The sequence below is a fragment of the Ceratotherium simum genome, chromosome 29 (assembly GCF_057802395.1).
Source record: "Ceratotherium simum simum isolate JZ-2026a chromosome 29, ASM5780239v1, whole genome shotgun sequence".
In the NCBI taxonomy this organism is placed as follows: Eukaryota; Metazoa; Chordata; class Mammalia; order Perissodactyla; family Rhinocerotidae; genus Ceratotherium; species Ceratotherium simum.
Genome location: NC_141928.1, coordinates 14930418 through 14946562, shown reverse-complemented (window position 1 = coordinate 14946562; position 16145 = coordinate 14930418). Strand labels below are relative to the sequence as shown.

The window sequence follows — 16145 nt, the reverse complement described above, 5'->3', positions numbered from 1 at the left end:
GTTTGTCCTCAAATTCAACCTCTCACAAGAGGTTAAGGAACACACCCAAGGTTGGAATTGACACTCGGACCTCCCGACTTCCTGGCTTTGGAGCTGGGAGCTCAGCCTCCACCTCCCTTGTCTATCAGGAAAAACATCTGGGTTATACGCTTGAGGATGGGATATCAAGGGGAAGTGGTGGAAGTTTGGTTCTTTAAGAAACTTTGAGCAAGACTGCCGAAGACCCAGCCAGGAGGCCCCTCCCAAAGCCTGAGTCACAAGACTCCAACATTTCTCCACTTCTCCTATCCTGGACGCTTCCCTTGTATGACCTTTAGGAAATCTATTTGTCTGAGATGTCGGATGGGGAAGAGAGTTGAGACTTCAACATATGTCAACAGACACACCCAAGGAGCTGTCTCAGGTAACAAAGCCTTTCCTCTACACCATCACTTCTCCCTGATCTAACGTGGCTCCCCTGCCACACTGGTGAATGGCTTCTTAGAGAGAGAGGAAGAGGCAGGACCGCAAGAAGAAAAAGCCAAGGGAAGTCATCTTTAGAGGCCAAAGGTTATATAAAACATAATAAAATACAACTGTTTCCTTTAAAATTTTTAATGGCCAGGAAATGGTATAGAATAACTGCCAAGTCACATAAATTAACTTTTTTGTTAATGTTTGTGATCCAGGAAAGAACACTCTATCGGTCGATGCAAACTGCGTGGGAGCTTTCAGTCGTCGTTGTCTGGGCGCATGACTGAGCGTGGGCCACAGACCCATCTTTACTGGGTCCAGAAAAAAAGGCGGCTGCCATGTTTGGCAGGCTTCAGGTCTCCTTCCACCTCAGGGTTGGGCTCTGGTCTTGGTCTTGAGTGATAGGGATTCTCCGGTAAAGGTCGATCTGTTTTCACTTTGGTGACCTGTGAGGGGTGGAGAGGAAAGAGGCACAGATGAATATGAGGTGGAGTAGTTGTGACCATAAACCCACTTCCCAGCGTTTCCTCTCCTGCTGCCCCAACTACCCTCTTCTTTAAAGCCCCCGCAAATCACATTTAGACTCAGTTAACCCTTGAATACACATTTCAGAAAGCAGACTTTGTGTCATTCCACGTGGCAGAAGAGATACAGAAGGGAATAAGATAGGCACTGTCCTCAAGAGGCTCACAGTCTAGTGAGGGAGCCAGACAAGAAAATCAACCAAGACTTCTTATTGGAATTACCAAAATGAGACAGGAACCGAGCGCCAGGGGAGCAATGACTCTGCCCACCTAACCCACCCTGAAGGCCAGGGGCCTGGGCTAGTTCTGAGGGGGGTAACATTTAGCTAATCTTGAAGGATGATCAGGAGCCAGCTGGAAGATTAGGGAGGGAAAGACATTCCAAGTAAACGGTACGTATGAAGACACAGAGGCATGTCTTTAGAATGGCTGGCTGAGGCAAAGGCGGCCTGAACAGTGGAGGGAGATGAAGCACCTAACCAGGCACGATGCTGAGCACATTATTCCATTTCATTCTCACATTCCTAGGAGGTCATTTTGCAGGGGTTCACTGAGGCCACCAAGCTAAGGGGAAGACCTAGTTCTCAAAGCCAGATCTGCCCAGTCCAAAGCCTGAGCTTTTAACTAACATGCTACACTGGTAGGCAGGGCTCGGATGACAAAGCGTACCGAATGATATGCAGAGGGGTTTGAGTTTTAACCTGACGGTAACAGGTGCCAATAAAGCAGGGAAGTAACTCAGTCACATCTGCAGGCTGGAAGGTGCAAACTAGACTGGAGAGGGGCAAGACCAGGACTGGCGAGTAGAGCCAACAGGCCAGGTGAGATGGCGGAGCACTGAACTACGGTACCAAGGAGAGAGACGGAAGGTGTTTAAACCCACATTAACCCCCGATGGTACAAAAATCTCCATCAGAAACCCAGCAGAAATGATTCTCATTTTAAAGATGAGGAAACAGGCCCACAAAAGTACAAAGACATAAGGCCATAGTTAGTAACAGTCTGGTTATTTAGTGATCTGAACTCTAAGCCACTCCATGTAATATGACCAGATTAGTCTTCCCATATGTACAAATTCAAAAACCATTTATTGTCAACAGAGCTTTTGTGTACACAATCGCACAATTACTACTATAACCACGCTGTGAGGCATTACTATCTCTAGCTCATAGATGAGGACCACGGAGGCTGACTTGTCTAAGACAAAGATACTGGTAAATGTCAGAGCTGGAGCCCGAATCCAAGTTTTCTGACTACAAGTCCAGAGTAGTCTTTTGTTTGTTTTTACAGCAGTGTTCTCATCTCTCTGCTATAATTAGAGATCACTAATGGTTCCTTATTGCTTGATAGAGTAGTTCCAAATGCCTCCAGCAGGTATTTGAAGCTCCTTTAAGGAAGTGAAGATGTCTATGAAATAAACCTAGAAAAATGGGGTTTCTCAAACTTAAAGTAATAAAAAGACCCCTTTAAAAGACAAATTTTTTGGAAAGAACAATAAAAAAAACTTCCTCTTCTGCACCACACTCAAAGAGAAAAAGAACAGAAGCATGTGGTCAAACTAATTGCTGGGTAAACGACCCTGGGCAGCTTGCTTGACCTTCAATCTCCCACCTCTAAAATGGGGCTATTAACTCACAGGTTGTTAGGATAATATCCACAACGTGCCTGACGCATAGCAGGTGCTCCGTAAGTTATCTTCAATATTAGTATTATCAGGATGATGGGATTACAAGTGAGAGGGAGTATTCTGCCTAGGAAAATCAGAAACCTCAAAGAAGAACATGACATCTGAGCTGAGACTAGACGAGGGAGTAGGAATTCACTAGCGGATGCAGAAGGGAGGGCAATTCATTGAAAACAGGACGCAAAAGTGAATGACACTAAAATGTAGGCTGTATCCAGCTGGTATCACCTTCCTAGAAAGAGACTGGATGCTGATTTTAAGTATAACTAAAACTGATAATCTTCTTAAAGAAATACACTTTTGAAAAGAGTTAAGGCAACAATACTGTTTTTATTTTATAGGTTTTTAAATGTTAATACAAAGATTCAGGTAGAAATATGCTTTCTTAACAGCATGATTTGTTAATATTCCTTTCATGAGAGATAGAAATGAGGAAAGGTAGTTTTAGTTATTAAATGTATAAGTTCCACCACTTTCCAATTTAGAATTATCAACTATTTAAAATAATTTGTTCACTGCAGCAAAAGAAGGTATCTGAAATAATCAAGCCAGATACAAAAAACAAACAAAATCACTGCTGGGCCATTCATCCACTTATGACACCAAGCTTAAGACCCAACAGTCCACAGACACTATACACAAAGGGAAGGGAACGAAGGTTAATTGCAGACCTATGTGCCAAGCACTAGGCTGGAGATACACATAGGCTCTCTAGATCCATCCTCACAGAAAACTAAGGATTAATCCCAGTCTCACTTTGTAGACGTGCTGGGATAGGAAATATTAAGCAATTTGCTCAGGATCCCATAGCAATTAAGTAGTGGAACCAAGATTCAAATCTACTGTCGGTCTCCATTCAAAACCTGCGTTTTTTCCTCCATGCCTTGCTACCTATGTTGTTCCAGACGGAATGGAGGGTGATGAGGCTCAAGAAGCAGGGATGGGTCAGATCCTAAGGGGCCTTGTATGCCAGGATATGGAGAGGATGCTTTATCTTGTAGGGAGCCTCTGAAAGGTTTTTAAAAACAAAGTGATATTTGATTTATATTCCACGCAGATCATGTCTACAGTGAAGATGTAATTATATCTTAAATTCTTCAATTTCAGAGGATGCACTGCCTTCTAAAATCCAAATTGATCCCCACCCCCGTCCCAGAAATTCATGTAGCCCAGGTTAAGTACTCCTGTCCAAGAAGTGGGGACAGTGAGAGCACTGAAAAAATATTCCAGGGGCCAGCCCCCTTGCGTAGTGGTTAAGTCCGGCACGATTTGCTTTGGTGCCCCAGGTTAGCAGGTTCAGATCCTGGGCGTGAACCTACACCACTCATCAAGCCATGCTATGGAGGCATCCCACACACAAAATAGAGGAAGACTGGCAACAGATGCTAGCTCAGAGCACATCTTCCTCACTAACAATAACAACAACAAAATATTCCAGGAGATGCTGATGTAGAGGAACTGATGACTGTATAAAAGAAGAAAGGGTGGGAAGTGAAGAAAAAAGACATTCAGGTTTCTAGCTCTGATGTTTCAACAGACGGTGGTGTCACAACTGAAATAGGAAATACAGGAGAAAGAGTAAGAAAACATTCTTTTTAAACTACAGGCATGTACTTTTTTATCTTAAGAATGTTCCTGAGAAACCTGGCATAACTCTAATCCTGTTTCCCGCTGGATTCCACAATAACCTCAATGTTTTCACCAACAGTGTCCCCTAACATTTTCTTATCCTCATCTATTCCTTTCTGTTCTTCTATTAGCTAATGAACCAAAACCAAATCTGCACATGCCAAAAGATCTATTTAAAAGAATATTTCTATTAAATAAATTCCCTTCTGGATTGTGTGCAGTTACTCTAATTAACCTGTTTGGTAAACGTGGATTTCTCACATCATCCTGTACTCACAGAAGACCCTTTTCTGCTGCCACCTGCCTTTACCCCGCCTTAGTGAGAGAGGGAGACCACCAGCAGGAAGCCTCTGTTACCTTCGACAGCTCCCCCAGGTCAGGCCGCACCCAGCCCAGCTTGTCCAGCACACACTCGTCAAACTTGGCCTGCTGCTTGCGGCAGTGACGGAACAACTGCAGGCTGGAGTAATCGAGGCAGGTCCAGTACTCGGTGAAGGGCTCCGCACAGTGCAGCTTTATCTGCCTGGAAAAGAGGGCGGGTTTAGGGGCAGCTCTGTGCAAAACAACGAAAACCAGAGAAGTGGGGGGAAAAACAGGTACAGACCTCAAACACACAGCCCCGCTTTCTGAAAGGTATGGGGGTAAATACTCTTACCTCACTTACAAGACAACCTGCATATCCTCAGGTTGAGAACCAATAAGTAAATCAAGATTTCCGAGGAAGATGACCTAATTTCTTTGAGGAAGATGACCTAATTTCTTTATGTAGCAAAAATAAATGAAAAGAAATGCCAAAAGATTGTGGTCTAAGGTGCATACATTTTACTCAGAGGAGAACTCCTCACTTGGGGCCTTTTCTTTTCTTTAGATCCAATTCTAAACATTATCAGCTTAGCAAATTTAGAAGAAAAGGAGACGTAATCAGAGATGGGCATGCTGACAGAAGTCACAGGTGACAGACAATGGCAAAGGAGGAGACAGAATTATAAAAAGCAAATACACAAACTAACAAGCAGAAGATGCTGGGTCATTCAGGGGAGAGGCAAACTGCCCTACACTCCTCAAAGCTCAAGGTCCTCATTCTATTAATGCAGTCAAGAAACCAGAGGCTAATCCTTGTCATTAAGAAAGTTAAATTATATTTGGTGCTCTCTGTTAAGAAGCAAGGTAGGATATAATCCACTTTGTGACCACCAAAAATGGTTAAAGAAAAAGTAGCTTTTGTGCATAAAAAGCATAAACCTCAACTATTTTGCAAAATTCCCCTTCTTACCATTCAACCTTGCTAGCAATCAAATATACGCAAGAATAAAATACGATTATTTTATGTAAAAGCCATATCTGAGGCAGTGGAAGAACTACAGAGCACCTCCACTCCCCAGTGGAATAATAATTATGAAGTGCTTGTTTGTCACACTCCAAGAATCTAGCTACACTCAGCACAGGAATCTTACTTAACCTGGCGCAGGAAGAACCTCCGAGATGTCAAAGGAAATACATAGTGACAACTCTGCTTTCCATTCCTGCTCAGTTCCTCTCCTGGGAGGCAACCCATGTTACCAGTTTCTTACATACCCTTCCAGGTATTCTGAATATAACCCTAGGGGTGGCGGGGTGTGCAACACGACCGAAGAAGGACTCGCAAAGCCCTCAAGAGCTTTTCTGAATCACCTCCAGGCTCACTGAGCTGGATTTCCATGGTACAAAATCACACCCACCTAACCTCCACTTGAGAATTGCTCTGTAGTGAGCTACCATTTCCAAAGGGAGTCTTGTGTTCCTTCAATGTGCTGCGGCAGAAGAAGGGCTGCAAACCACGCTTCTAGTACTTGGTCTCTGTTCTGGAGCCTGTTACCCTGGCACCTACACCCAATGGACAATGATCTACCAATGCCAACAAGGAGCAACGGCAGCAGTGAGAAATTCCTCTCCTGGAGGCAGTTAGGTACCTGGGGAGCTTGTGAAATCCAAACATTTCCCACTTAAACATACCACCTCTGGACCAAAGCAGAAAGGCTTTGCCAAAGTTCTCTTAGAAAATAAAAAATTTTTAAATAAACACACATTCAAGCTTGTTAACAATCAAATCAATGCAAATTCAAGCAAGAATAAAATACCATTTTGTACCTATCAAATATTTAAATAACATGCAATGCTGGTGAGGTATACCAAGATACAGTGCTTAGGACAGAATAAACTGACCCAACTTTAAACAAAACAGCAACTACAGTTCAAGAGCCATTAAATAATGTTCGAAGCCTTTTATGGAATAATCTCAACGCTGGGAAATTTATGCCAAGGAATTAATTAAAAAATGAAAAAGATCTACATACAAAAGTAATCACTGCAGATTTATCCAAAACTGGAATCAACAACGATGTTTAATAACAGGAATGGGTCAGGTACCTTATGGCTGGTTTATCTACTGATGGAATTTTATATAGCCATTAAAAATGATTATCATGAAGACAACATAGCAACTTGAAAGAATGTTCCCAATAATTTCAAGTGAAAAATGAATTTTAAAATGTATACACACTACGACTTTAACCACAAAAATATCTTTGCATGTGGACAAAGACAGAAGCAAGAAAGAAGGAAAGCAGCTATCATGCGAAGGAATTTGATTTTTCCCTCTAATGTCACTGTAGTGGACATCTGTGGGTTTTACCTAGCCTGCAGTCATTCCCCATTCTTCTGTAATATCCTTCTAACTCTCCTTTGGGGAATAACCCCTCCCTATCTTTCAGCAACGTGGTTTAGATGAATCTAAGTCTACTCCCACTTCACACCTGACCAATCACAGCATCTTATCTCCCCAAACACAACGGATTCAAACATACGTATATGAAATTTACCAGCCAGGCCAATCAGACTCAGTCCCGGGACCTCTGCTCACACTCCTGGAGAACTGGCCCTCTTGGTCTATGTCTGCTAAGCAAGCTGCATACCAGCTTGGAGCAAGTGGTGGCCATTTTTGCTACAGCAAGGAAAGAGTCTCTCTGAAAATGAGACTAAGAGAAATAAGCAGAACTAAGAGACTACGGGGAGAAAAGGAGAGGAAAAAGATACCGAGTAGTTGTGAAATTATTTAAGCCCTTGAATCCAGCCCTGCCTGAAGCTAGGCCTATATCTGGACTTTACAGTTACATGAGCCAATTCCCCTTGAGTTGAGTTTCTGTCCCTTTTAATAGAGTTCTGATTAATGTGGTTGTTAAAACATTTTTCTACAATTACAATTTAGATTTTTTACTTAGAGCACCAAGCACAGTGGCCTACCTAAAACTTGACTCTCAACATACTTTTCCTTCCATCCTAATTGTGTGTTCTGCAGTAATGATAAAGGTAACAATCTACTGAATACCTGCTAGCAAGCACCGTGCTGTGTTGTCTCTATGCGCCTTTTCAAATTTTCATAACAATCCTGTATAAGACAGGCATTAGTCTACAATTTGGAGATCGAGATTCATGGAGATTAAAGAACTTGCCAAACAATAAAAAAAACAACAAAAATAACTATCATTTCTTGTGTGCTTACTTTGGTCTATCTGATTTCAAAGCCTTGCATTTCCTACTAAAATTATCCTTCCATTTAATTAGTTGGATTTTACTGAGATATATACACCTCGATGTTTCAACCAAACAGGCACTGAAGTGAAAAGATTTTTACCTAAAGAAGTCCAGAGCACACTTGTTGACGAGCTTGCCTTCCTCTAAACAACGCCTCGGGTCTTTCTCTTCCCAGCGGCAGAGCATGAACTCTTTGTTGGGCTTGTCACACTGCGCTCCATAGTGATGGGCTGCGGCCTTCAGCACAGAAGAACTGACCTTCACCTGGGGAAAGGAACAGTGGGAGAGAGACCAGACTGATGACCAGGACATCACTTCCCAACTTTACCTCATGCTGCTCAAAACAGAGGGAACACAAAAGGAGCACTGTTCTCACTTTGCCAAGAAAATTAAAGACAGGGACTGCCACAATAATCCCTTATGGTCTATAGTGCTTTAGAGATGACATGTGATTTTCTACACCTTCATAGTAATTTCATTAGGTTGATATTACTATCTCCATCTTAGACATAAGGAAACGGCAGTCCTAACAGAATCCTTAGATCTTTACAACAGAGAAAGTGGAGCTCTGAAGGAAGACGGAGGTTTCTGGGATGAAAGGGGAGGACCCAACTCTGGGGAGCTTGGATGAGTCTCCTCTCCAGGGAAAAAAGAGAGTAGACAGAATTCCCAGAAGACTACAGAATCAAAGAAGATGAGAGACTGGAAGGGATCAGTAAGAGCATCTGTCCAGCAAGTTATTACTCATAATAAAGTAGTAAAATTTGTGAATTTTTTAAAATTAGAGAGTATATCCAAGGTAGCCATCCCTGTAACTATGTCAGTCTCACTCACTTGCATTCCAGTACATTTTCTTAAGAAACGAAGCATAGTTAGAGCTAGCTCACAGGGAAGGGCACACAGTCCAGGGCCTATCTCATAGCTGCTGCTGCGAGGGTCCTACTGGCTGCTTTCCGTACCACCCTTTTCTGAGCCAATATCACAATGTTTTAATTACGGTAACTTAACAGACCATTTTGTTATCTGGGAAGACCATCCTCATTCTTTCTTTTCAAAATCGTCTCAGCTGTCTTTCCAGATGAATACCCCTCCCCCCCAATAATTCACATTGGAATTGCATCAAGTTTAGTTATATTGAATTTGGAGGGAATGGGCACTTTTACAACACTGGGTCTCTGCTCAAATTTTATCTCCTCAGAGAGTCTCTCCATAACCATCTTACATAAGCAAGCATCAGTGGTCAGCCTTTGTGTGACCACTAGAACGTAAGCTCCAAGAGGGTAGGGATTTTGTTTTCAACAGAGATCCACCACTGTAAAGATGTCAATTCTCCTTAAATTAAAGCATAATTAAATGTAACGTTTACTATGGTTCACCAAGCACCCAAAATAGTGTCTAGTACAAGCAGCTGTTGAGCACTCACTCTGGGCAGGTACTGGGATACAACAGTTACAAAAGAGAGAAGCATGACATGAATTATGCCTTCTCATCCAGAACACAGTATATCTCTCCATTTATTCAGGTCATTCTTAGGTCCTTCAGTTACAGTTTCCTTCATATAGGAACCTTGCATATTTCTGGTTTATTCCTCAGTATTTTAACATTCCTGATACCATCTAAACAGGATATTTTTTCTATTAGATTTTCAAATTGGTTACACTGTATCTTCTCTCTAGCCACAGTAGTGAACACTTGTCAGTTGATACAAAACTCAAGACGATTAATGGAAAAACTCTATTTACAAATAAAAACTGCCTCCCTTCCTTTCTGACTTTCTGATATTTGTATCTTTTTTTTCATCTTTTTCTCTTTTCCTCTCTTATTGCTCTGACCAAAACCTCCAGGATAACACCGATGAACAGCGATGGCAGCAGGCATCCTTGTCTTTTCCTAAACTTTAAAGCACCATTTGGTATGCTATTTGCTGTTGGTGTCTGGGATACAGTTGTTTAGATATTCCTCATTAAGGAAGTTTCTTTCTAATCCTAATTGGCATTGCTTTACTGTTGTTTTCTCCAGGAAAGACTGAAATTTTCAGGTTTCTTTTTCATTAATCTATAAACGTAATGAAGAGCACTAACAGATTTTCTAAAATGGACCCATTGTATCTAGAATAAAATCTAGTCTGTCATAGTGTATTACGCTTTAAGATACCACTGGATTTGATTTGCAAATATATTAAGGATTTTTAAGTGAGAATAATTTTATAATTATTTTTATAATAATAAAAATTTTATAATTTTGTTTTTTTATGAATTTCACACAGCTTAGGTTAAATTATTATGAAGATAAAAGGCAAGGAAAGGGCCGGCCCCGTGGCTTAGCGGTTGAGGGCGTGCGCTCCGCTGCTGGCGGCCCGGGTTCGGATCCCGGGCGCGCACCGACGCACCGCTTCTCTGGCCATGCTGAGGCCGCATCCCGCATACAGCAACTAGAAGGATGTGCAACTATGACATACAACTATCTACTGGGGCTTTGGAGAGAAAAAAAAAAAAAGGAGGAGGATTGGCAATAGATGTTAGCTCAGAGCCAGCCTTCCTCAGCAAAAAGAGGAGGATTAGCACGGATGTTAACTCAGGGCTGATCTTCCTCACACACACACAAAAAAAGGCAAGGAAAGATGAAGAGAATAATTCATCTACACAATACAGGAAGAAGAGAATAAACTGTTATAATTACCAAAGCAAAGGTGGACTTATGATGTAACTGATATTTGCCATGACAATTCTAATAAATTTGCTAAAAAAAAAATCAATAAAATTTTATATTACAGTTTTTGATAATAAGAGTTTATTTATGTTAATTGAGTGGTACATGCTTGCTATATTACCTATAAAGAACTGGGAGAATAAAAATCAAGATTTGAATTTTTTTTAAAGCTTAATATAGTTTAAAAATTAACTTTGCTATATTTACTTCCATGTCAAATGCCTTAAAATATCTTTAAGTGGTTGATTTAATTACTCAAAGGCCTTCATAGCTATCATGCCCAAAAGACCCTATGGCATTCTTTGCTTTACTTTCCTACAAATGTAGAGGTCTTATCAAAACCTAGGTACACCTACGTTGTTGAGCATGTAAAATATGCTCGTCACAGGGAAATAAAGGATGAGAACTACTCACTGAATCTATTTCCTGAGGAAAAAGAGAGATGTGCTCAAGATGCCACAGCAGGTCAGAACTGGAATCCAGACTGACCTCCAATCAGACCTCTTCCCATCACATCACCATCGCTGAAGTGGCAAAGGACTTCCGATGTCACCATTGCCCCTCATCTGCTTCTTCCCTAAGACTGATGAGACTCAGCAGCAACAACATCCTTTCACAGCTGCTTACTGTGAATACCCTCCCAAATCCATTCAGCTCCCTTTGTCCCAAAGAACACAGCCTTTCAACGTCCTTCCTCATTTATCCTCACAATAGCCTCAGTGCACAGCACGTTTATACAGTCTGCAGGTGTGGAAAGGGAGGCAGAAAAAGTCTTACAATCTACAACCAATCTTCTAGTCTGTTCCTCTTCCTTAAACCACGTCTGCACTTATTAGAGTACTCAATTTATACCACACCTTATATTTTACTTAATTTATATAAAATGAAGGATAATGATACTTATTTGATAGACCTGTTATGAGGATTAAATGAGTTAATACATATAAAAATATTAGGAACAGTGCCTAACACATAGAAAGCACATCATAAATATTAGCTATTATTTTTACTCAAAATTGTCACTGTGCACAGGAGTTTCCAGCCCAAAGCTTCTGACTTTTTCCACAGGGATGTGTCATAATTCCAAAGTCAATGAGGTCCAAAATATGTCTAACTGCTCCTTCTGGCTTCCCCAGTCCTACTTCAGATTGCAAATCTGACATTGATTCCTCAACCTTTCCTGCCTCTGATATCCAACTCGTTGCTAAGTCTGATCAATTCCAGATAAATTTGTTCTTTCCTCTCTGCAAGCATAGTCACCAATTATGTTGTGGTCATTAATATCTTCCACAATTATTTCAACAGCCACCAAGGCTAGTCTCCCTGCTTTTCTTTTCCTCTCTTCAATCCACTGTTCACAGAGCTGCTGGAGTGATCTTCCTAAAAGACGATTCTTATTTGACTCTGCTATTAAAACAAATTAGCAACAAACCTTCAAAGGATTCAGCCTTAACAGCAGAATAAAGCCTAAACTTCTTACTGGGTATTGAAATCCTTTTGAATCCAAACTCTTTCCAGCCTTCTCACCCATGACCTTTCAAAAAGGGACTATCTGCTCTTCTCTCAGAACAGTGAACTCATGTTCCCAGAACTCATTTTTGGCCTGCTGTATTTTCCCATTTCCTTACCTTTGCTCAGATTCTACCCTTACTTAGAAAGTTCTCTCCATCTCTGCCTACAAAGGCCATTTTTGTGTGTGTGTGTGTGTGTGAGGAAGACTAGCGCTGAGCTAACATCCAATGCCAATGCTCCTCTTTTCTGCTGAGGAAGATTGACCCTGGGCTAACATCCGTGCCCATCTTCCTCCACTTTATATGGGATGCCGCCACAGCATGGCTTGACAAGTGGTGCATCTGTGCGCACCTGGGATCCAAACCTGCGAACCCCGGGCCACCGTAGCGGAGCGCACACACTTGACTGCTGCGCCACCAGGCCAGCCCCTAAAGGCCATTCTTCAAATGCCATGTAGCCAAGTCTTACATTATGCACAAGTGCATTCTCTGTTCCCTTTATAGCCTCAGAGAATTATACAGCTGGAATCACTTCATCTTACAAATAAAATAACTGTGTCTGCAAATGCTAAAAGTGACTAATCAAGGTAACCAAACAGTTAGGCCTAGAATTTAGATCCAACTTCAAATCCTACTTTCTTTTCTTAAACCATGTGTGCCCCTCTTCCATAGCGTCTAATCATACTTTGTGTTGTATTTTAGTTATTTATGTAATTATCTGTTTCTCAATTCAACTGTGTGAACCCTCAGGGCAAATTTATTCCAGATATAGAATACTTGCGGGAAGCAGAACCTCAGATGTTCGTTGAACCAAATTAAAGTTCCAATGAAAAAGACAACAACTCAAGACTAACCCAGCTTCACAGTGGAGCAAGCAACAAAAAACTGACTGTTGGCAGCAGCCTCCAACTCTTAGTAAATGTCACTTTATTATAAAGTCCCTGAACCACTTAAAAATGTCTTCATCTGAGAAAAATAATACTTGTCATTCTCACAGGCATCTAAGAAGATTAAGTGAAGTAATGGAGATAAAACAACACAGTGCCAGGGATATAATTTCTGGCATAATTTTTAGTCTTGCCCTCCCTCTCCTCCAATCTAGCCCGATCTTTCTACTATCCAGTCCCGCCATGACACTCCTCTGCCTTAAAATTTCCACTTCTCCCCACCACCTCACTTACAGGATAAAGTCTGACCTTGTGGAATGTGCTCCCCAGTCCTGTCTAGGCCTTCCCACCAATAGTAGAGTCACATCAAACGGCACCTTCTCCCTAAACACAAATTTTCTGCTAAGCCTTCTCACTCTTTTAAGCTTTTGCCCATAATACAGTAGTTTAAAAGCCTGGGTTTTAAACTCAGACCTGGATTCACACTCCCTCTCTACCACTTAACTAGGGATGCGACCTTGGGCAAATCACTTCTACTCTCAGGACCTGTTTCCTTATCTAGAACATGGAGAGACCAGTTATATCCTTCCTTATGGTGGTGCTGGCAGGATTTGACAAATTAATGCATGCAATTAGCATCCTGCCTGACACCCAGAAAAGGCCTGACCGTGTTTGCTATAATTAGTATTATACTGTCTTCACTTCACTTCTCATACCACTAACCACACTGCACTGTAACTGCCTCTTTATAGGTCTCCTCCCCATTAGATTATAAACTCTATGAGGGCAAGAACTACATCTCTTATTTTCCAGTGTATGTACCTGTGGTCATTATTCAAGTGGTATCTCTTGAATAAATGAATGCTTTAAACGTCTAATAACCAAACACCTTCCCAGGGCTGACAGCAACGTCACTCTCCAATATCGGCTCCCTTTTCTGCGGTTTCCTAGCCCGCCTGTAACGTACTTTGCACCGATGATGCTACTTTAAGGTCACTGTCTCTCTCCCTGGACTGGGAGCACCGGGGGTTGCATACTCACTTCGCAGGGAGGTTTGAGTATTAAGTGACTTTTAATAAAGTAAGTACAGTGGCCCTGGCTGGTGCTTAATAAAAAGTACCACTAATATTCACGTAAAGAAGCTGATCGCTCTGGGGGAGGGGGAAGGAGAGGAGAGTTCTAGAGCCACTGCAGGATGGGGTGGGAGGGAGGCGATTCCTGGAGCTGAGAAGGGGGCGTCCAGGGGCCGACCTGTGCACGTATTGGGGTGCATGGGGTGGAGTGCGGGTCCGGGGCCCAGGGTCCGCTGAGTCGAAGCAGGGCTGGGCCCAGGCCCGGGAAGCTGCAGCCCTATGCCCCGCTTGCCTGTCCTCCGGACGAGCCTCACCTCCTGCACTTTCAGATCCTCCAGAGTGGGCAGCTCAACTATCCCCGGCATGATGGCGGTAGCCCCGACCCGGAGGAGGCGACGGCAACCGCGTCGGCCCCGTCTCCTTGAACTCCCCTTTCGACCGCCGAGGGCCGCCTAGTGCCTGCGCATGCGCAGCAGGCAGCACGCAGGCGCACTACTCTGCCCAAACGCGAGCCACGGAGCGTGCGCAAGGCCAGGAAGTCCTGCGGTCTCTGGGGGCGGGGCTTCGCGTCAGCTCCGCCCATCCTTCCTGGTTGTCATAGTGAGGCGAGATACACTGAGACTCCGGGATCCCAAGGCTGAAGCTAGAGGCAGGCGTCATGGAGTACACGGGGAGCCAATATATTGGGGAATATATAGATGGGAGGTAAGGCCTCATTTGATCCACTATGTTTTGAGCATCTGTGACTGGGAAAGACGGCCGTCTTTTGCCTTTGCAAAGGACCTTGTACCAGACAGTTTCACAAACTTTATCCATTTTAACCTTCAGGACAACCCTTTCGGGTAAGATTGTTTGTTGCCATTTTACAGTTCAGGAAAATGAGACCCGGAGAAGTAAAGTAACTTGCTCAAGAACACATGCCTAATGAGCGGCAGAGCCGAGATACGTTCATTCCATATATGTATTTGTGTGTGTGTTTGCTATCGGCCAGTTTTAGACATGGGGATAAGAATATAAAAAATGTCAAGATCCTTGCTTTCATGGAGCTTATAGTCTAGTTGGTGTATTACCAATAAACAAATAAATGAGAAGATAATTTCAAATAGTGGCTTTGCCTGAATCTTCCCATCTTCACAGCAGCACTGTGAAATAGATAACATCATCGCCATTTTACAGATGGGAAAAGTGAGGCTCAGAGTGATTACATAACTTGCCCAGAGTCACCTAGTGACATTCGGCAGAGCAGGGATCAAAACCTAGGTCTGACCTCAAAGCCCGCGTGCTTTCTACTATAGAGCCCTGCTGCTGGGCACCCACAGAGGAAGCGTCCAGTCAGGGCAGTCCTTGCAGGCTTCATGGAGGAGGTAATATTTGAAACGGGCCCTGAAGGTTGGGTAGGATTTAGGTGGGTGGAGAAGCAAGGTGAAGAATGTTTCCAGGCAGAGGGAACAACACGAGCAATAGCTCAGAGGGCTTATAAGGGGAGGAGCAGGCAGTTCAGTTTGGCTGGAGTGTAGGATGTGCCTAGCGAGGGGGCGGGGAAGCTAGAAATGTGGGTCTGTGCTCAGGAGTAGAGAGATTTGAATACTGTGCACAATTCTGTGGGCAGAAGGAGCCACTGATAGATTCTTGGTATGGCTGGGCATTAAGAAATCTAATTTATTTCATCTCTGTATCCCTCCTCATAGTGCATATGTCTGGTAGGCACTCGGTAAATATTGGCTGAATGAATGAATGATATTTGAGATAAGGTAATTATATCCTCATTATGGATTGAAACCTTCATTATAAAGTAGCTTTCTTTGTTCTTTTTAACTTACTTTTAATTTAGGATGAAGGCTTTCTCCTTGAATGAATACAAGAAGAATAGAAGGGAAGGACAGAGGGAGGAAGGGAAGGAGGCAAAGAGGGAGGGAGACTGAGTGGACATGGGGAGATCAAGTCAGAGCCCATTGCAGGTGTCCCATTAAGAGGCAACAGGACCCTGCGCCAAGGCAGAGGCAGTGGGGCTGCAGGAAAGAGGAAAATGTAAGCGAAGTTTGGAGATTTCATTGCCAGGACTTGGCAGCTGATTGGCTCCTGGTCCCACTCAGAGACTGGCTGGG

The 16145-nt window shown here is 42.8% G+C and overlaps 2 protein-coding genes across 2 annotated transcripts in view; one reads left to right on the top strand and one right to left on the bottom strand.

Moving 5' to 3' along the window:
• Positions 1 to 578: 578 nt before the first annotated feature.
• Positions 579 to 14502, bottom strand: NDUFA8 (NADH:ubiquinone oxidoreductase subunit A8). The gene is made up of 4 exons (XM_004423394.3): positions 14355 to 14502; positions 7961 to 8124; positions 4648 to 4813; positions 579 to 899 (listed from the first exon to the last, which is right to left on the bottom strand). The coding sequence occupies exons 1-4, from the start codon at positions 14403 to 14405 to the stop codon at positions 762 to 764; spliced, it is 519 nt and encodes a 172-aa protein (XP_004423451.1). The 5' UTR covers positions 14406 to 14502; the 3' UTR covers positions 579 to 761.
• Positions 14503 to 14669: 167 nt separating this feature from the next.
• The window catches only part of MORN5 (MORN repeat containing 5), a 33068-nt gene continuing 31592 nt past the window's right edge, over positions 14670 to 16145 (top strand). Inside the window, exon 1 of the mRNA XM_004423395.3 lies at positions 14670 to 14745. Within this exon, the coding sequence (XP_004423452.1) occupies positions 14699 to 14745 (47 nt within the window). The 5' untranslated portion in view covers positions 14670 to 14698. The remainder of the gene's footprint in view (positions 14746 to 16145) is intronic.